Genomic DNA, 13,896 nt, shown 5'->3' with positions numbered 1-13,896 from the left:
CATATTCTTTTCCGACGAAGCATTCTGATTCGTCACTCTCGGAATTAATTCATCTATTGTTTTCTCACCAGCATCATCCATTCGATATGACTTCCTCGATACTTCCTGTCGACCTAGGGAACGTTTTCATTACACATTGACTACGTTTCGCGTTCGAGGAACGTTAGACCTCGAACCACTCTAAACAGGAAGGCGCGTGTCAAGACATTCGTGCAATACGCAAGCAACCTGTATTATATATGTATGTATATACCTGCAGGCGTGCAGATTGAAGTACGCGTCATGACATGGCCGCATTATCTTACCGGCATCCGGCACGTTGCGCTGCGCGATCGACATTTCCTACAAAGCGCATCTACATGTGTGTCCATCCTTCCACGTGATCACTAGAGATCATCATTATTCTGAGTATGACTTTCACGACCAAATATCTCTCAAGAATATGAAGCTCGTTCTCTTGGTACGCTTTGAAGGCAAATCTGGAGTTACGACATAAGTTGCAACGAATCGCAACCACGAGGCAATGCTTTTGTCTATTGTCTCGTAATTTTCTATTTTAAACCTTTATCCGATGATTTGAAACCACCTAAAGCTATTCGTCATGCTGTCAATAAGTTAAGCAATACTTATCTGAAGAATGCGAATGAGAATATACCGATCAACTCGATAGCTTTTACGTTTACGTTAGCCTAACGTTTTAATCAAAGATTCCGTTTAGGATTCATATCTTGTCATGCATGAAAGAATCTGTTCTGAAACGACGTCCAAGGATGTCGTTGGTATTGGTACGGTTTCTGAATGTACCTACGTAGCTCGAGAACATTTCCTCGGTGGTCGGTATTGATTTCTGAACACGATTTCCTTCGAATGCTCTTCATTTTTGTTTTATCGAACACCAATATCTGTTTGTTTGCGATTTGAGAGGGTATACAAGCAGCGTCCTCCAGGTCTGACTAGTCGTCCGTGATCTTGGCGAGGTGTACCGTGACCAGGAGAAGCGACGCGATACCTTTCGCCCTGGAAACGAGCCAACTTCGTCTCGAGGGCAAGGACAGCTTCAGTCAATTGATCACGCCATAATTTCTCCTACATACGTACGAAATCACCGACCACGGAGGTCGCCGTAATTTTATCACGCACGGTTTATTATACGTGTGAACTAATTTTCCAGAGATTACATAGGAATATGTATTACATCGTTAATACCTTTTCATATTCTCTTCTCTGTCTTAGCTGGTATTCATGTCTCTGTTACAACTCATTTGTCGGTAATTAAATTTACAAGTGCCAATTACTAGGCTCTCGCGCTGTCTTAATGCATTAACAAGGTGTTCCGCGCGCTTTGAATTCTACGCGAGTCTTCCTCTCAATAGGAATCTTCCCTGAATGGATCGGCTCAAAATAGACGAGGAAGATTTATTTTCGAATAATACCTTTGCATCAATTGTTCAAGAACCTTTAGCCCGGAAACCTAATATTCTGATTCAATATTCACTTCTTTCAGATAGAAATTTAACAAAGAACTTTAAAGAAAGTTATACTGACGCACTTAGTTACCGTAACCTTTGACAAAGCTTCGATGCACATGACGAAACTTTCCCCTAACCGTTGAAAGCGTTATTTACGACAGCAGGGAGATCGTTTGGAAGGCTGTCGAAATATCGTAGGGTATAAAAAAGACGCTTATTTATGGAAGCTCGTTAAGGTGGATGCATCGATGTTTGAAAACATGCTTTCGATGTTTCTCAGAGCAAGCCACATACATACATCGTAGAGCTCAGCTGATCGGTTCTCGTGGTGGTGCTTTGGATTGAAGAACTGGTGGGTGGTCGTCCAGGTGGTAGATGCGCGCGGAGAAGAGTTTGCAAAAGGGGTTGGTTATAGGAGGGTTGGAGACAGGAAGCACGAAGTACGGCGTGGAGAAGGCGCGGTCGTGTGCGTCTGCGCGCGATTCGGTCGGTGGGTCGGTCGGTCGGTCGGTCGGTCGGTCGTTGGGTATTGATTTTCATAGGAGCACCGGCACACACGTAATTCCACCACGTAAACGCGTATACATGCATTCACGACTATTGACTGGTTGGCTGCTTTTGCCAAATATCTGCGTAAAATTTCACAATCGCAGATTCTCCACACGCTGAATCGACTCATTCCAGTGTTACGCCTGCGAGAGAATTGCAAAACTTTGTTGATCTTTGACCTTGCTCGTCTTGTATCGTCTTTATCGACTGTTCGTTAGCATATCTTGTGGTTCTTCTTTTCGAAAGTACGTAACTCTCCTTTATTCTGTTCTCTCATTCTCTCTTAAAAATGCATGTGTACATCTGCTGGGTATTTGTGTTTCTCGGTCCAGTATGTACACGTGACGTAAACTAAAGCAATTGACAATCGTTCGATAGAAAACAGACCTTAATTTCGTTACTGATATTTCGCAATTACCTGGATTTAATTAAGCCACCGGGTAACTCGATTATATTCATGGAGCCGTGTTCGAGGTTTTTTTAGTTAGAATGTAGAGAAGCATTTTAAGAATGGTCGTTTAATCTGTCGTTTACTCTTCAACGTTGCAGAACGTTCCAGCCCACAAACAAGGAGCTGCGCGGGCTACACAGCGAGCCAAGAGGAAGTGCGATCGTAGAAGATAGTTAAATCGTCAGGTACCCGACAAGATGCCTGCTCCGGCACCAACGCAGGGTACGGTGGAGGGCGGCCCACCTCGCACCGAATTGCAGGAATTACAATTAAAGGCCGATCAAACTACAGATGAGGTAGGTGTACCCCTTGATACTTGATATTCTTTCGACGTCTTTCATAATGATTGATTCTTTCAATTGATTCATTTAGGAAATCCGTGGTATTACGTATCAATGAGATTTCGCAATGTTCCACATTAGAGAAGATTCATCTACCGTTTGACAATGATGCAATTTTTTTTTTTATTAATTCTTCGTTTAACACGTGCATTGTCCGTTGCTCCAAATACTTATTTACTCATTAATTTGTTTGTTTGCGTTGGAACTCACATTGTAATTTATACTTTGTATTTGTAATTTATACGCATTGCTTAATCCACGTGACGCGTTCTGTTTCAGTCCTTGGAAAGTACGAGGCGTATGCTGGCACTATGCGAGGAGGTGAGTTCGTCTCATCCCTATGAAACTATTCTCTTCTATTTACGCATTAACCTTCATCCTCGATCATCCTCGGTACTAATCCTCGATCCTCGTTACTATAGCGATTTATTCCCGGAGTTTTTACTCCCAGATTTTGTATCATAGAAATTATAGAAGTCTAATTGTCGCTGGTAAAATCGTTGCGTGTTATATCGCGGCAAAGATGGGCGTCATGGTCAATCCCCGGGTGAACTTGACGGTGTGCAGTTGAAGGGACAAAGTCAGACAAAAAGGAATAAAAAAAAGGGATGAAAACGCGCTGGAGAGAGGTGGGCCAAACGCTATTTCGGCTAGCCCGAATAGAAACACTGAAGTTGTATTATACTTTTATGTATACGAGAGAGAAACAAGTGCAAGTTGCATTCGAACGAACGTAACAAAGATCTTTCTACATATAGCGAAGACAGATAAATTTTATGTAGCGTTAAAGAATCTTGAAATAGTATTTGACCCAGCTCTGGCGCCAAAAGCATTCTTCGTTCCTATAATACTTCTATAAATTTTGAACAGTATGTAGTCAGCGGAAGTAAATAATAGCCATATCCGGGATAGCGTGGCTTTGTAACGTGGATTTTTTCGTTACGAAAGCAAAAAGAGACATTTTCCTCTTAAAGAAAGAAGTGGAGAAAAAAGAAAGTTATCGCACGGCTGCCAAGCAATTTATATGTCCGTTCCCATTGGGATCACCGTGAATGTACTCGGAAGAATTGTAAGACGACGCATCGACGCGGTCCGAGACGGTAATCCGCAGCACGAATGCACGCGATAACAATGTCATGTCATTATAAATTCGCTTCGTGTTAACCTTGATACATCGCACGCGAAATATCTCTTGTCCATCAGTCACGGAATGAGGAAGATATCAAGCTGATAAAAAATCTATCGAAAGTAAAATGAAACGTGTGCGTTCGTGCGCGTGTTTTCGTGTGTTCTGTCTACGTTCTTCAGCTCCGCATTTTTCTTCCCATGCATAATTATTCGTTGTCTATGCTCGTATCTTGGATATCTATTCTCGATATATGTATGTTACGTCTCTATAAGTGTGTGCGGAACTATTACTGTGTACATCCGATGTCTTCATTCTTTTCCCGTTTAACTTGTCATTTATTGTCGAAGGAGCGGACGTAATCGACACCTAATAACCCGGATGTAAATTATCTCTTATTCGTGTGATCTTCATTTTATTCAGGAAAACGATTCTTTCAAAGACAACATATCTCTGAATCGTGTTTTAAAATGTTCCTTTACACCATGTGGAATATTAAAATCCATAGGTGAAGAGATCAAGATGCGATGAGGTTAAAAGGTTGTTGCGTCGCTCCATTCCAATTTCTTTTGCTACTTATTTGTGGCTGCACTAATTAGCACGTGTCGCATTTCGAGCACTGGAGACGTCAACAACTATTTAGTGTACGTACATACTTTATACGCGGGATGCCATTAAAAGAAAGCCACCCGTACCTATAAATATATATATATATTTTTTTATATATATACGTATATGAAATTGCTGTCAATGTCAGTCAATTTGATCGAGATATTCGAGCTTCGAGAGGCTTCGAATGTGCAAAGACAATTAGGACAAGTAGAAAAAAGTTAGACAAAAAAAAAAAGATGAGAAAAGGTCTCTTAATGCTACCAGTGGTGGAGCATATCTTTTTTCAGCAACGGTGAATTCCAACGCACGCACTGGGTCTTCTGGAAAGGACGCTATGGAAAACAGAGAACGTTTTTGATACGATAAAAGATTTAGAAAGAATGAAGGAACATCGATGATTGCGCGGTATTATTTAATAATTTTATCGTACCGTATACGTGTCGTAACGTATACGTAAAGATGACGTGGTTCAATCTTTCTATACGTTGCGTGGAACATTCTCGATGATTACAGTCGTAGCGATTAAGACAGAGGGTAATAGGGCTTTTTTGTGCGATCTCCTATTCTTGTATCTCTTTCGCTCTTTTCTATTCTTCCTACAACCTCTCCCTGTTCTTTCTTTCTTTTTTGTTTCGAATTCTTCTCGATCTGTCTTGTCCATTTCTTGCCTGTTTTCAATGAAATCAAGACGAGGATAAAAGAGTTTCTTCGCGTCGATTTTTAATTAATATCGTTGAAACGGTCGAGAAGGATGTGTTCAACTTTCGGAACACGAAGATATCGGAAGAATATAACGATCCTCTTGTATGTACGTGCACAATCCTCTTTCAGTTGCTTCCGTCTCCCCCTTCCTCTTTTCTGTTATTCTTTATCTTTGTCTCGATGCAACTTGTATGCAAACATGCAACGTTTTCTTTCCCATTGTGAATCACATTCAAGAAAATATCGAGTCGACGATCGTATATAAGGAATTCTTTTACACTTTTTCTATAAACGTGTTTCCAAGTTATTTAAACGTGGAAATTTCGAGGTATTTGACAAATCTTTAATGAACGAACCCTTTAAGGAATTAATTCGACTAGCAATGTATTAGGAAGAAGAAAGAATCGATCGTCGAGTCGAAAACAAAAGGGCTCGCCTCGACTGAAGCGTGAAAGCCTCTAGGGAACGTCTATGATTCTCTCTTCTCATAGTTTGTCAAGCGATTGTCTATTAGAGGCTGGCCGAGACAGGTAAACGACAGTAAAACAACAGCTCTGATCTCGACGAAAGAAAGAAGGATCGTTTCTCGATTTTTGGTCTGCGAATCGAGAAAAGAGCGCGCATAATCGGCAACTTCTGTCGCTGCTACCAATGTAATCCGTGTTGCTGGCTGAACCGGGCATTTATCAATATTGTCCGTGTTGCTGGCTGTGTATGTATGTGTTTTCACGTGTGCGGTGTGTGCCCACGTGTGTGTTTGCTTGCTTAAAATTCAACAACTACACTCGCTTGCTCGATCGCCCGCCTGCTTGCCATCGCAAACTTCCTCAAACGAGATGTATACCGGAAATTTATATTATATTATATTTTTACAAGGCACACGTTAGTTATTAATACTGATTATTTCTCGATCGATTAATTCCAACAAAAGTAGTTTAACTTTCATACGATCGATTTTTCTAATGTCGCCGGTATATTTTTCTAAGTTCTGGAGAAGTTTGTTGCCTATTCGCTTGCAGAGTTCCCGAAGCAAAGTTAAATCGAGGACGCGATGTCCTCCAGTGACATTGGTTGCGTGAATGTAGGTTGTCATACAGGATAGCTTGTTACAATTTCCCCTGTGAGAGAGAACATCGATCGTCTGATAAATAGTCTTATTTTCGCAAAAACCGATGGCTGTTATCATCTTCGCGAACTTTGCTGCCTATCTGCCTTGGCTGTATGGCTGCCTGTGTGTGTTTGCCTGTCCTCCGCGAGAACACTCTTCATTTTCTCTCTATCTCTCTTCTTTTCCAATGCATCGTGCTGTCACTTTTCTGGCCCGGTATCATTCTATATCGATACTCCGTTGATCTCTGTTGCGCACAATCACAATTCACTCACCACTCACAGAAACACAGCTCGCATACGAGAGATTCGTACGCGAACAGAGAGGTAGCCCGTTGACAATCGAAATTTTCTATCTGCCCGATCGATCTCGTTCGGTCTCAGGGGGAAAGCTACTTTGCTGTTCGTACAGAGTCATCGATGCCATGCGAGTCTCCATGCCATCCCCTTATTCTCCTCGTTTCTTTCGTTCTTTTATTTGGTATGCTTTCAGCCGCGGTCTCGTCGCGACTCTAGCCGATCGTTCTCGTCTTGTTTGTCGTTTGTTCCGTGTCACCGTGTAGAAAAGATGCCATTCACATGCCTATGCATCATCCACCACCACCACCACCACCACCACCACCACCACTACTACCACCGCCACCACCACCGCCACCACCATACGACCGATCAAAAACTCTTCCACTTCTCGTTCTTAACTCTTTCTTTATATATGCACCCGATATTCGACTAAAGAGTATTTACCCGAGTAAAAGAGCGTAACGACGCGACGGTATTTTTCAGTGATACTCACGAGTAGAAACGTAGCGGGGATAAATTGAATATCCGGTAAATACTCGAAAACCAAAACTTGAAATTCAACGGCTCGCTCTATCTCGTTTTGATTTTCTTTCTCTCTTTTTCTGAAACTTCATGCACATTTCCTACGTGGATGAATGCGCACGCTTCTCTTTCAAGCTGAACGAGGAAAGGAGCAAAGAACTTCTTTTGTTTCCGTTCTCGTGACCGACTAAATAAAAGCGTTCTGGAGAAGCTCATCCTTAATTAGTTCCGCCGGCTACTGTCGAACATTAATGTGGATGATAATTATATAGCACGATTCCCTTGCAGTCTCCAGTTTAATATTTTTTGTCTTTTTTTTTTCTCTTCGGAAGTCTACTTTCTGTATCTTTCGCGATTCGTTTGAATCAGAGCTCGTTCGTTTGGCTGAAACGAGAGAGCATAAGAACGAACGCGTCGGGATTAATGTCGATCTCCAGCTCTCTTGCTGGGAGGCTTGCTTCGAACTGCAAAGGAAGAAGATAAGCATCGTTTGTTGAAAACGACGATCACGGCAACGTTTCCTCCTTCGTTGGGTTTACCCAGTCGAAAAGCACGGCTCCTTTTCTTTGCTCATCTGGTCATTCGCCGCTCTCTTCATGCTCTCCCTTCCGTTCCTTTCCATTTCTCTGTGTGCGTGTGTTCTACTTTGTATTTATTTAAGTGTCTTTCGTCCGTTTGAGTCCCGAGAGTTCTCGTATCTGGAACACGAGAGAAACGGTTTCCCAGAGAATCGACAAATTTGGTATCTTTTTACATTCTTCCGGTGATATTCGACGCTTATCTTTGAGAAATGACCAACATTCTCGCGACTCAAAATGTGACCGAGACCTTTCGTTTTTGTATTGCGCATTTTCGATTTACTTTACCTCTCCATAGAAAAAAAAAAGAAAAATGCTATATATTATGTATCGTTCTGTATTCTGCGGTACTTTCTTTACATACACTATATATATATATATGTATTGTGAATTTCCTTTTCATTCGTGTATATTCAGTCTCCTAGACTCTTCGAGTAGTATCTTCTCTATTTCTCTGACTCTGTTTTTTTTCTCTTTTTTTCTATCTGTTTCTCTTTTTTTCTTGCTCGACCTCTCTTCTTCGCGTGGATTTCCTTTTCTTCCTTCCATTCGGTGAACGGAGGAAGAACGGTGGAATGACCGGCGACGGAAGAGAACGAGATTCCTCCCAACGAAAAAAAGAGCGGTTCTTTTTAACCCGTCACGCGCTACTGAAACAGAACAAAATGAGTACGTACAAAAAAACATTAAACGAAAGTAACTTAATAATAATAACAATACAGAGAAAAGAATCAAAATCAGTGCGAGCCTTCACGCTTGTAATGAAATCTCGATTAGCCAGAAGGAAGATCTGACAAATAATAATAATAATAGAAAAAAAGTAAAGTAAATAAATAAACCTACAACAACGGCGACGACAGTTACAGAGCAACAGGAACAACAACAACTACAACAACAACAACATCGTCATGATCGATAACAACATCAAGAACAACAACAGCAACAACAAGCGACAAGCCTAATCTAGAGATCGAGAAATATACTCATTCGAACCATAAAATAATAATGCCAGTAACGTGTTAGTCCGTAAACGTTTCGTTACGTGTCCACCTGTCTGCCCACCTGTCTTTGCATCACAGGCAGGATAATATATATATATATGTAAATATATAAACACGTGTGTATATATATATTATTACAATCGTCTACGTCGTGAGCGCGTCAAAGGCTTTAACAAATCCGCAGATATTGAAAAAAGCGTCGGATCTAGACCCATCGAGAACGAAACTGATAAACATGAAAAAAAAAGAAAAAACGAACGAGATACTATTAAAACTAATCGATTTTTCTCGTCTTTTTCGTTGATGTCGCGGATACTTAGCCCGATCCGGTCACGATATATATCCAGCACAGTTTTGTCAAAATATACCTTAACTTGTTTTGCCCACTTCTATCCATCGACTTCCGTTACAGTTCCGACTCTCCGTTTTCTACCTACCGTAATACTATTATACTACTAATATACTACTAATATTACTATACTATATACTTACTAAAAAAAAAAAGAAAAAAAAACAACTCTCTAACACTGGTGGTGGTTGTCTGTGTTGTGCTGCCTCTGTCTGTCGTAGAGCAAGGAGGCTGGCATCCGTACTCTGGTCGCACTCGATGACCAGGGAGGTGAGTGAATCGCTTTTTAGCCATATAAGTAAAACAACATGAAGGAACCTCGGCTTTTTCTCACAGATTACATAACAATTGAACTGTGTCTCGTGGCACACCCGACCTCAGCACAAAATTGTACCTTTCCTCTCTCCTTCCGGTGTCCTTCGATCGTTCCTGTGGTGAAAATCTCACTGCTCGCACGGAAGATCACGGGGGGAATACCGAATATCGCGTGGATCCCTCGAGGACACCCTTTCCACCATCTTGTCTTCTGCCGTCCAATCGGCCGCGTTCCTTATCTATATATTTTCCTCTTCTCTTTTCTATGTTTCGTCTCTATTCCTTTTTCCATTTTATCGTCCAACATTGTTCTCGACGATTCCGTTTCCCCGTACTCTTTCAACTCTGGCTCTAAAAATCGATAGGTACTTCGCCACGGTCGCTTATCTCGAGAACACTCGTGACCTCCTGACCTTTTTTTTCGCAGAGAGAGATTCGTTAACACGTCTCTACGCGTCTCTATCCGTTCTCTTTTTCATTTTCACCTTTCTCCGATAATAAGTAGAAAGGTATTTTATGATTTTGCGTTTCGCGTCGCCGATCGATACGCATCGTCGAAGGTATCTATCCTCGTTAGCTATGGTCGATACGGGTTTAAGTGTCGACTTTACGTGTCACGGTTCGCCGGCTGGTTACGGCCGAAGAGACCGAAAGCGAATTACCAAGCCGATCGATCGATCTGCTCGTGATGTATACTATCCATCTTTCCTTCTCAGTTTTTTGCCCTTTCTATTTTTCAACCGGTCTGTTTATTCGTTATACGGGTCGTAGGAAGGCATCCTTTTAATAGAGTATTCTGTGTATCGTGAAGCGCGAAGAAACACCCTCGATCGCATTTCCGATCGATCGTGCTCCACCTCGCACGCTTTTGCTACGACGAACCAGATATATCTCCCCTTGGTTTGTCTCTTGAAATTCTTCCGCGAATTGACCTGTTCTTGGCTAATCGACCCGATCAAAGTTTCTCGCGTTCGACCAGCGGACGTTCTCTTTCTATATTTTTCTTTTTCCGTTCTCTCTCTCTCTCTCTTATTTCTCTTTTTTTCTCCACCTACTACTACGTCGTATATACACTGTCATGAAAACTTCTAGAATTATACACGCAACTCCCTGCTCGGTGAAATATTTTGCAACGAGAAAGTAGCGGTAGATTTGCTTTTTAAATGCGGGTTAGAATATACATATAGCGGAAGTATCGAACGAGACAGTGCGAATTCGCGGTTGACGATGAAAAGCGACAGCCAACTACCACTGTACAGCTGTACTATACAAAATACTACTACTATTAATACTACTACTTAGTACTACTACTATGTTATTACCGTTACTACGATCACTAGTATTACACCATCAACACTACTAATACTGTTTTGTTCTTTACAATTGGTCAAGTGCAAAAGTATTGGGAAACAATATTATTCGAATGTTCTTCAAAAGATTGCATTAAGATTACATTTAAAGTAGCATTTAAGAATGCTTAGAATAAAGTAACTCTGTTAAAAGGCAATCGATTTCCCTAGATTTTTGTACAGATAACTAGAATACGACACTGCTCACTAATTACTTACTTATGCGACAAAGACACTGACTATCACAAACACTTAATTGCTGGTGCTGCTATTGCTGCTGCTGCTGTCAGTACACGAATATTCGATATCCGAGAACGCTGTTATCGAATCAAATCTGTACAGAGCATCATGCGCGGGATCAAGTTGACTCGTTTATAACGCCCTGTTTTGTTTCTTCGTCCCTTTGTGTGTCTACGATATTTTTCTCCTTTTCGCCCTTCTACGGTCTTTCTACTTACTAATAACCCTTTCTTCGTGTGTCCATTTCTCTCATTTTCTCTTTATATATCTATATATATATATATCTTTATTTCCCTATTTCTCGACAGCCTCCTCTCTTTTTCTATACACAGCGATAAAGTACTCGAACCGTAGACGTGTATCTCGTGTATATATGTATGCATCTCGACTAGACGCATACGTATGTATTTTGTCAGTTTCTCTCTCTCTCTCTTTCTCTCTCTCTCTCTCTCTCTCTTTCTCTTCCTTACTTCTCACAAATACACACGTTCTTTCTTGGATTGTGTATCTTTTTTTACTTCGTAGCCAAACACGAAGCTTCTAGCTGTGTCGCTTTATCAGTCAACGTGTAATACGTACATATTGTTTATATATCTATTCATATATATGAATATACGTATCGAATCTATAGATAATGTTATATACATATATCACGTATGTGTATGTATATAAAACCTATGTACCTCATATTCTTTAGTGTACAAAACCCAAAACAAGTACTTAATGAAGCTCCCTATCTATCTTCTTCTTCTCACCTTCTGTGTATATATATATATGTATATATGTACTTTACACGTACACATGTCTGTATGTACATACATATATGTATACACGTACGTATATTCTAACTCTGTTTTTGATTTCTTTTTACCTTGATTTATACCCTTCTGCATCAAATGTAGGTACTTTTTGTCGACCGTCGTCTTACCAAGCAGGTGTTATATTGTCCTCCGCTTTTTATCTGCGAGTTTACAGACGCCGTCGTGTACATACTATTATTATGATTATTATTATTATTATTATTATTATTTTTATTATTATCATTAATATCATTATTATTATTACCATCATCATCATTATTATTATTATTATAATTACTATTGCTTTGTTACTATTATGTATCGTGCATATAATACTAGCGATTGTGCGATTATAGTTATCGATTCAAGGTCGGATAAAAGTAGCGCGCGATTCGTGTAATGCTTTTCACTGATCGAGACAGAGATGCAACGACGAAGGGGAAAAAAAGAAGTAAGAAAGCGGCGAGACTCGAAACATTTTCTCACCGCCCGTTCTTTCCTGTTGTATCATAGTTGTGCTTCGTCAGCTCGGTATATTTATACCCACGTAGAATTCTGATTTTCTTATATACGTAGGTCTCCGCTACGTTCTCATCTTCGAAGCTGCCAAATATCAGTATTATATATCGGTGTCCCTTGCGAAAATCACCTTACGTATATATACTTAGCAGTGCGATGCGCATGGTGCAAGCAGACGCGTCGACGTCGACGTCGTCGTCGTCGTGTGGAAGTTTGACGAAATTCATGTAAATTTTCTAGCGCTAGTATAACTCGCTCCCAGTTGTTTCGCTCTGATTAGCTACGATCTCATTATTATCATTCTCATCGTTCTTTTATACGCGCCACCACTCCTTTATCTTTTCGTCGTTATTATTGTATTCTCATATGTTATGTTCTAATTTACCATCGCGTTCAAGGTGTCCGTCCATGAGAGATTATCTGAACCGATATCAGAAATCGAGGGAAACGTTTCTTTTCACAGTCATTTTCGTGGACGTACATCTTGGACATAACCATTTTCTTTCGTAGATAAATATGAAATTTTTATTTTATTACAACCTGGCACGTTTTGTCACACGACTCGGGTTTCGTGGAATTCCATCGAATTTCACGAGCCAGAAGAAAATAGATACGAGAAATGAGGCGCGGCTTCGAGTTGAGATCATCGTTTGGTATTTCATAGAAGAAAAAGGAGAATATAAATGTGATCCATGTGGCAAGACGTGCCCGGCGGTTTGCTTGTTTGTCTCTGACTTAATTTCGCAGTTGTTCTCGCGCATCACTGAACGATCTTTCATTTCCGTTAACGTGTGGGCCCTTCGACCCTGTCGTAGAGCGAGGAGGTCGCAGCGAACACTCTGACGATGTTAGACCATCAAGGCGGTAAGCAGTTCCCTCAGCAATAAACAAAACAACAGAAAAAAGAATTTTAAGAAAAGTAAATTATCTTCTTGAAAAATGAGTCGAGAATATTAAAAAAAGAAAAGAAAGGCGAGAGCAAAGTGACGAGAAATGAAAGGAAACGGAACATTGAAAAAAGGAACAAAAAAGTTATAGAATACGGACGAACAAAGTTTTTTTTTACTTTATTCGATTTCGAATGGTTAGATAATTTCTTTCTCTTTTTTTTTTATTTTTCTTTGCTTCAAAGAGAACAGAAGAAAGTAAAAAGAAAAGACAGATCTTTTCGTACACTTTCCACGGTTGGCGGGATTAAATCGTTAAAATAGGACACACTTTGACACGTATTTACGCGTACCATTCGGCGGTGTTCGTTTTTTAATGTCAAAAATTCGCGACTATGAGTCCTGTCGGTTCACAGGTTATTTTAATTTCCCTGGCAAACGTGCCCGTGTTCTTTGATAAGGGAACAACGCTCGAGTTTCGTTAAAAATTACGTGGTTTCGATTTCTGATCTACTAAAAGAAAAAGAATCGCTGGAAGTGAAGTAGCTTTTTGAAAATCGTCCGAAGACTGAACCGGATATCGACAGATTAACACAACGACTACATATAACGACTATAGAAGTGTATTTCCGCCTGTCTGTTCGGGAACTGAACGCGCGTTTTATTCTCTGGTTCTGAT

The 13,896-nt window shown here is 40.5% G+C and overlaps 1 protein-coding gene across 10 annotated transcripts in view; it reads left to right on the top strand.

The window, feature by feature from the left end:
* The window catches only part of LOC117205453 (synaptosomal-associated protein 25), a 28,738-nt gene that overhangs the window by 2,813 nt on the left and 12,029 nt on the right, over positions 1-13,896 (top strand). For 5 of the 10 annotated variants that reach the window (XM_033443845.1, XM_033443847.1, XM_033443843.1 and 2 more), the window contains exons 2-4: positions 2,568-2,765; positions 3,090-3,131; positions 9,329-9,377. In XM_033443845.1, coding sequence (XP_033299736.1) covers positions 2,667-2,765; positions 3,090-3,131; positions 9,329-9,377 — 190 coding nt within the window. In that variant the 5' untranslated portion in view covers positions 2,568-2,666. Of the gene's footprint in view, positions 1-2,120; positions 2,264-2,567; positions 2,766-3,089; positions 3,132-9,328; positions 9,378-13,145; positions 13,195-13,896 lie in introns of those variants that run through there. The other 5 variants (XM_033443851.1, XM_033443848.1, XM_033443850.1 and 2 more) reach the window with 3 other exon arrangements.

Source organism: Bombus bifarius, unplaced genomic scaffold, assembly GCF_011952205.1.
Source record: "Bombus bifarius isolate JDL3187 unplaced genomic scaffold, Bbif_JDL3187 scf7180000007990, whole genome shotgun sequence".
In the NCBI taxonomy this organism is placed as follows: Eukaryota; Metazoa; Arthropoda; class Insecta; order Hymenoptera; family Apidae; genus Bombus; species Bombus bifarius.
The sequence above is the reverse complement of the archived record's forward strand: the minus strand, read 5'-3'. Positions and strand labels throughout refer to the sequence as shown.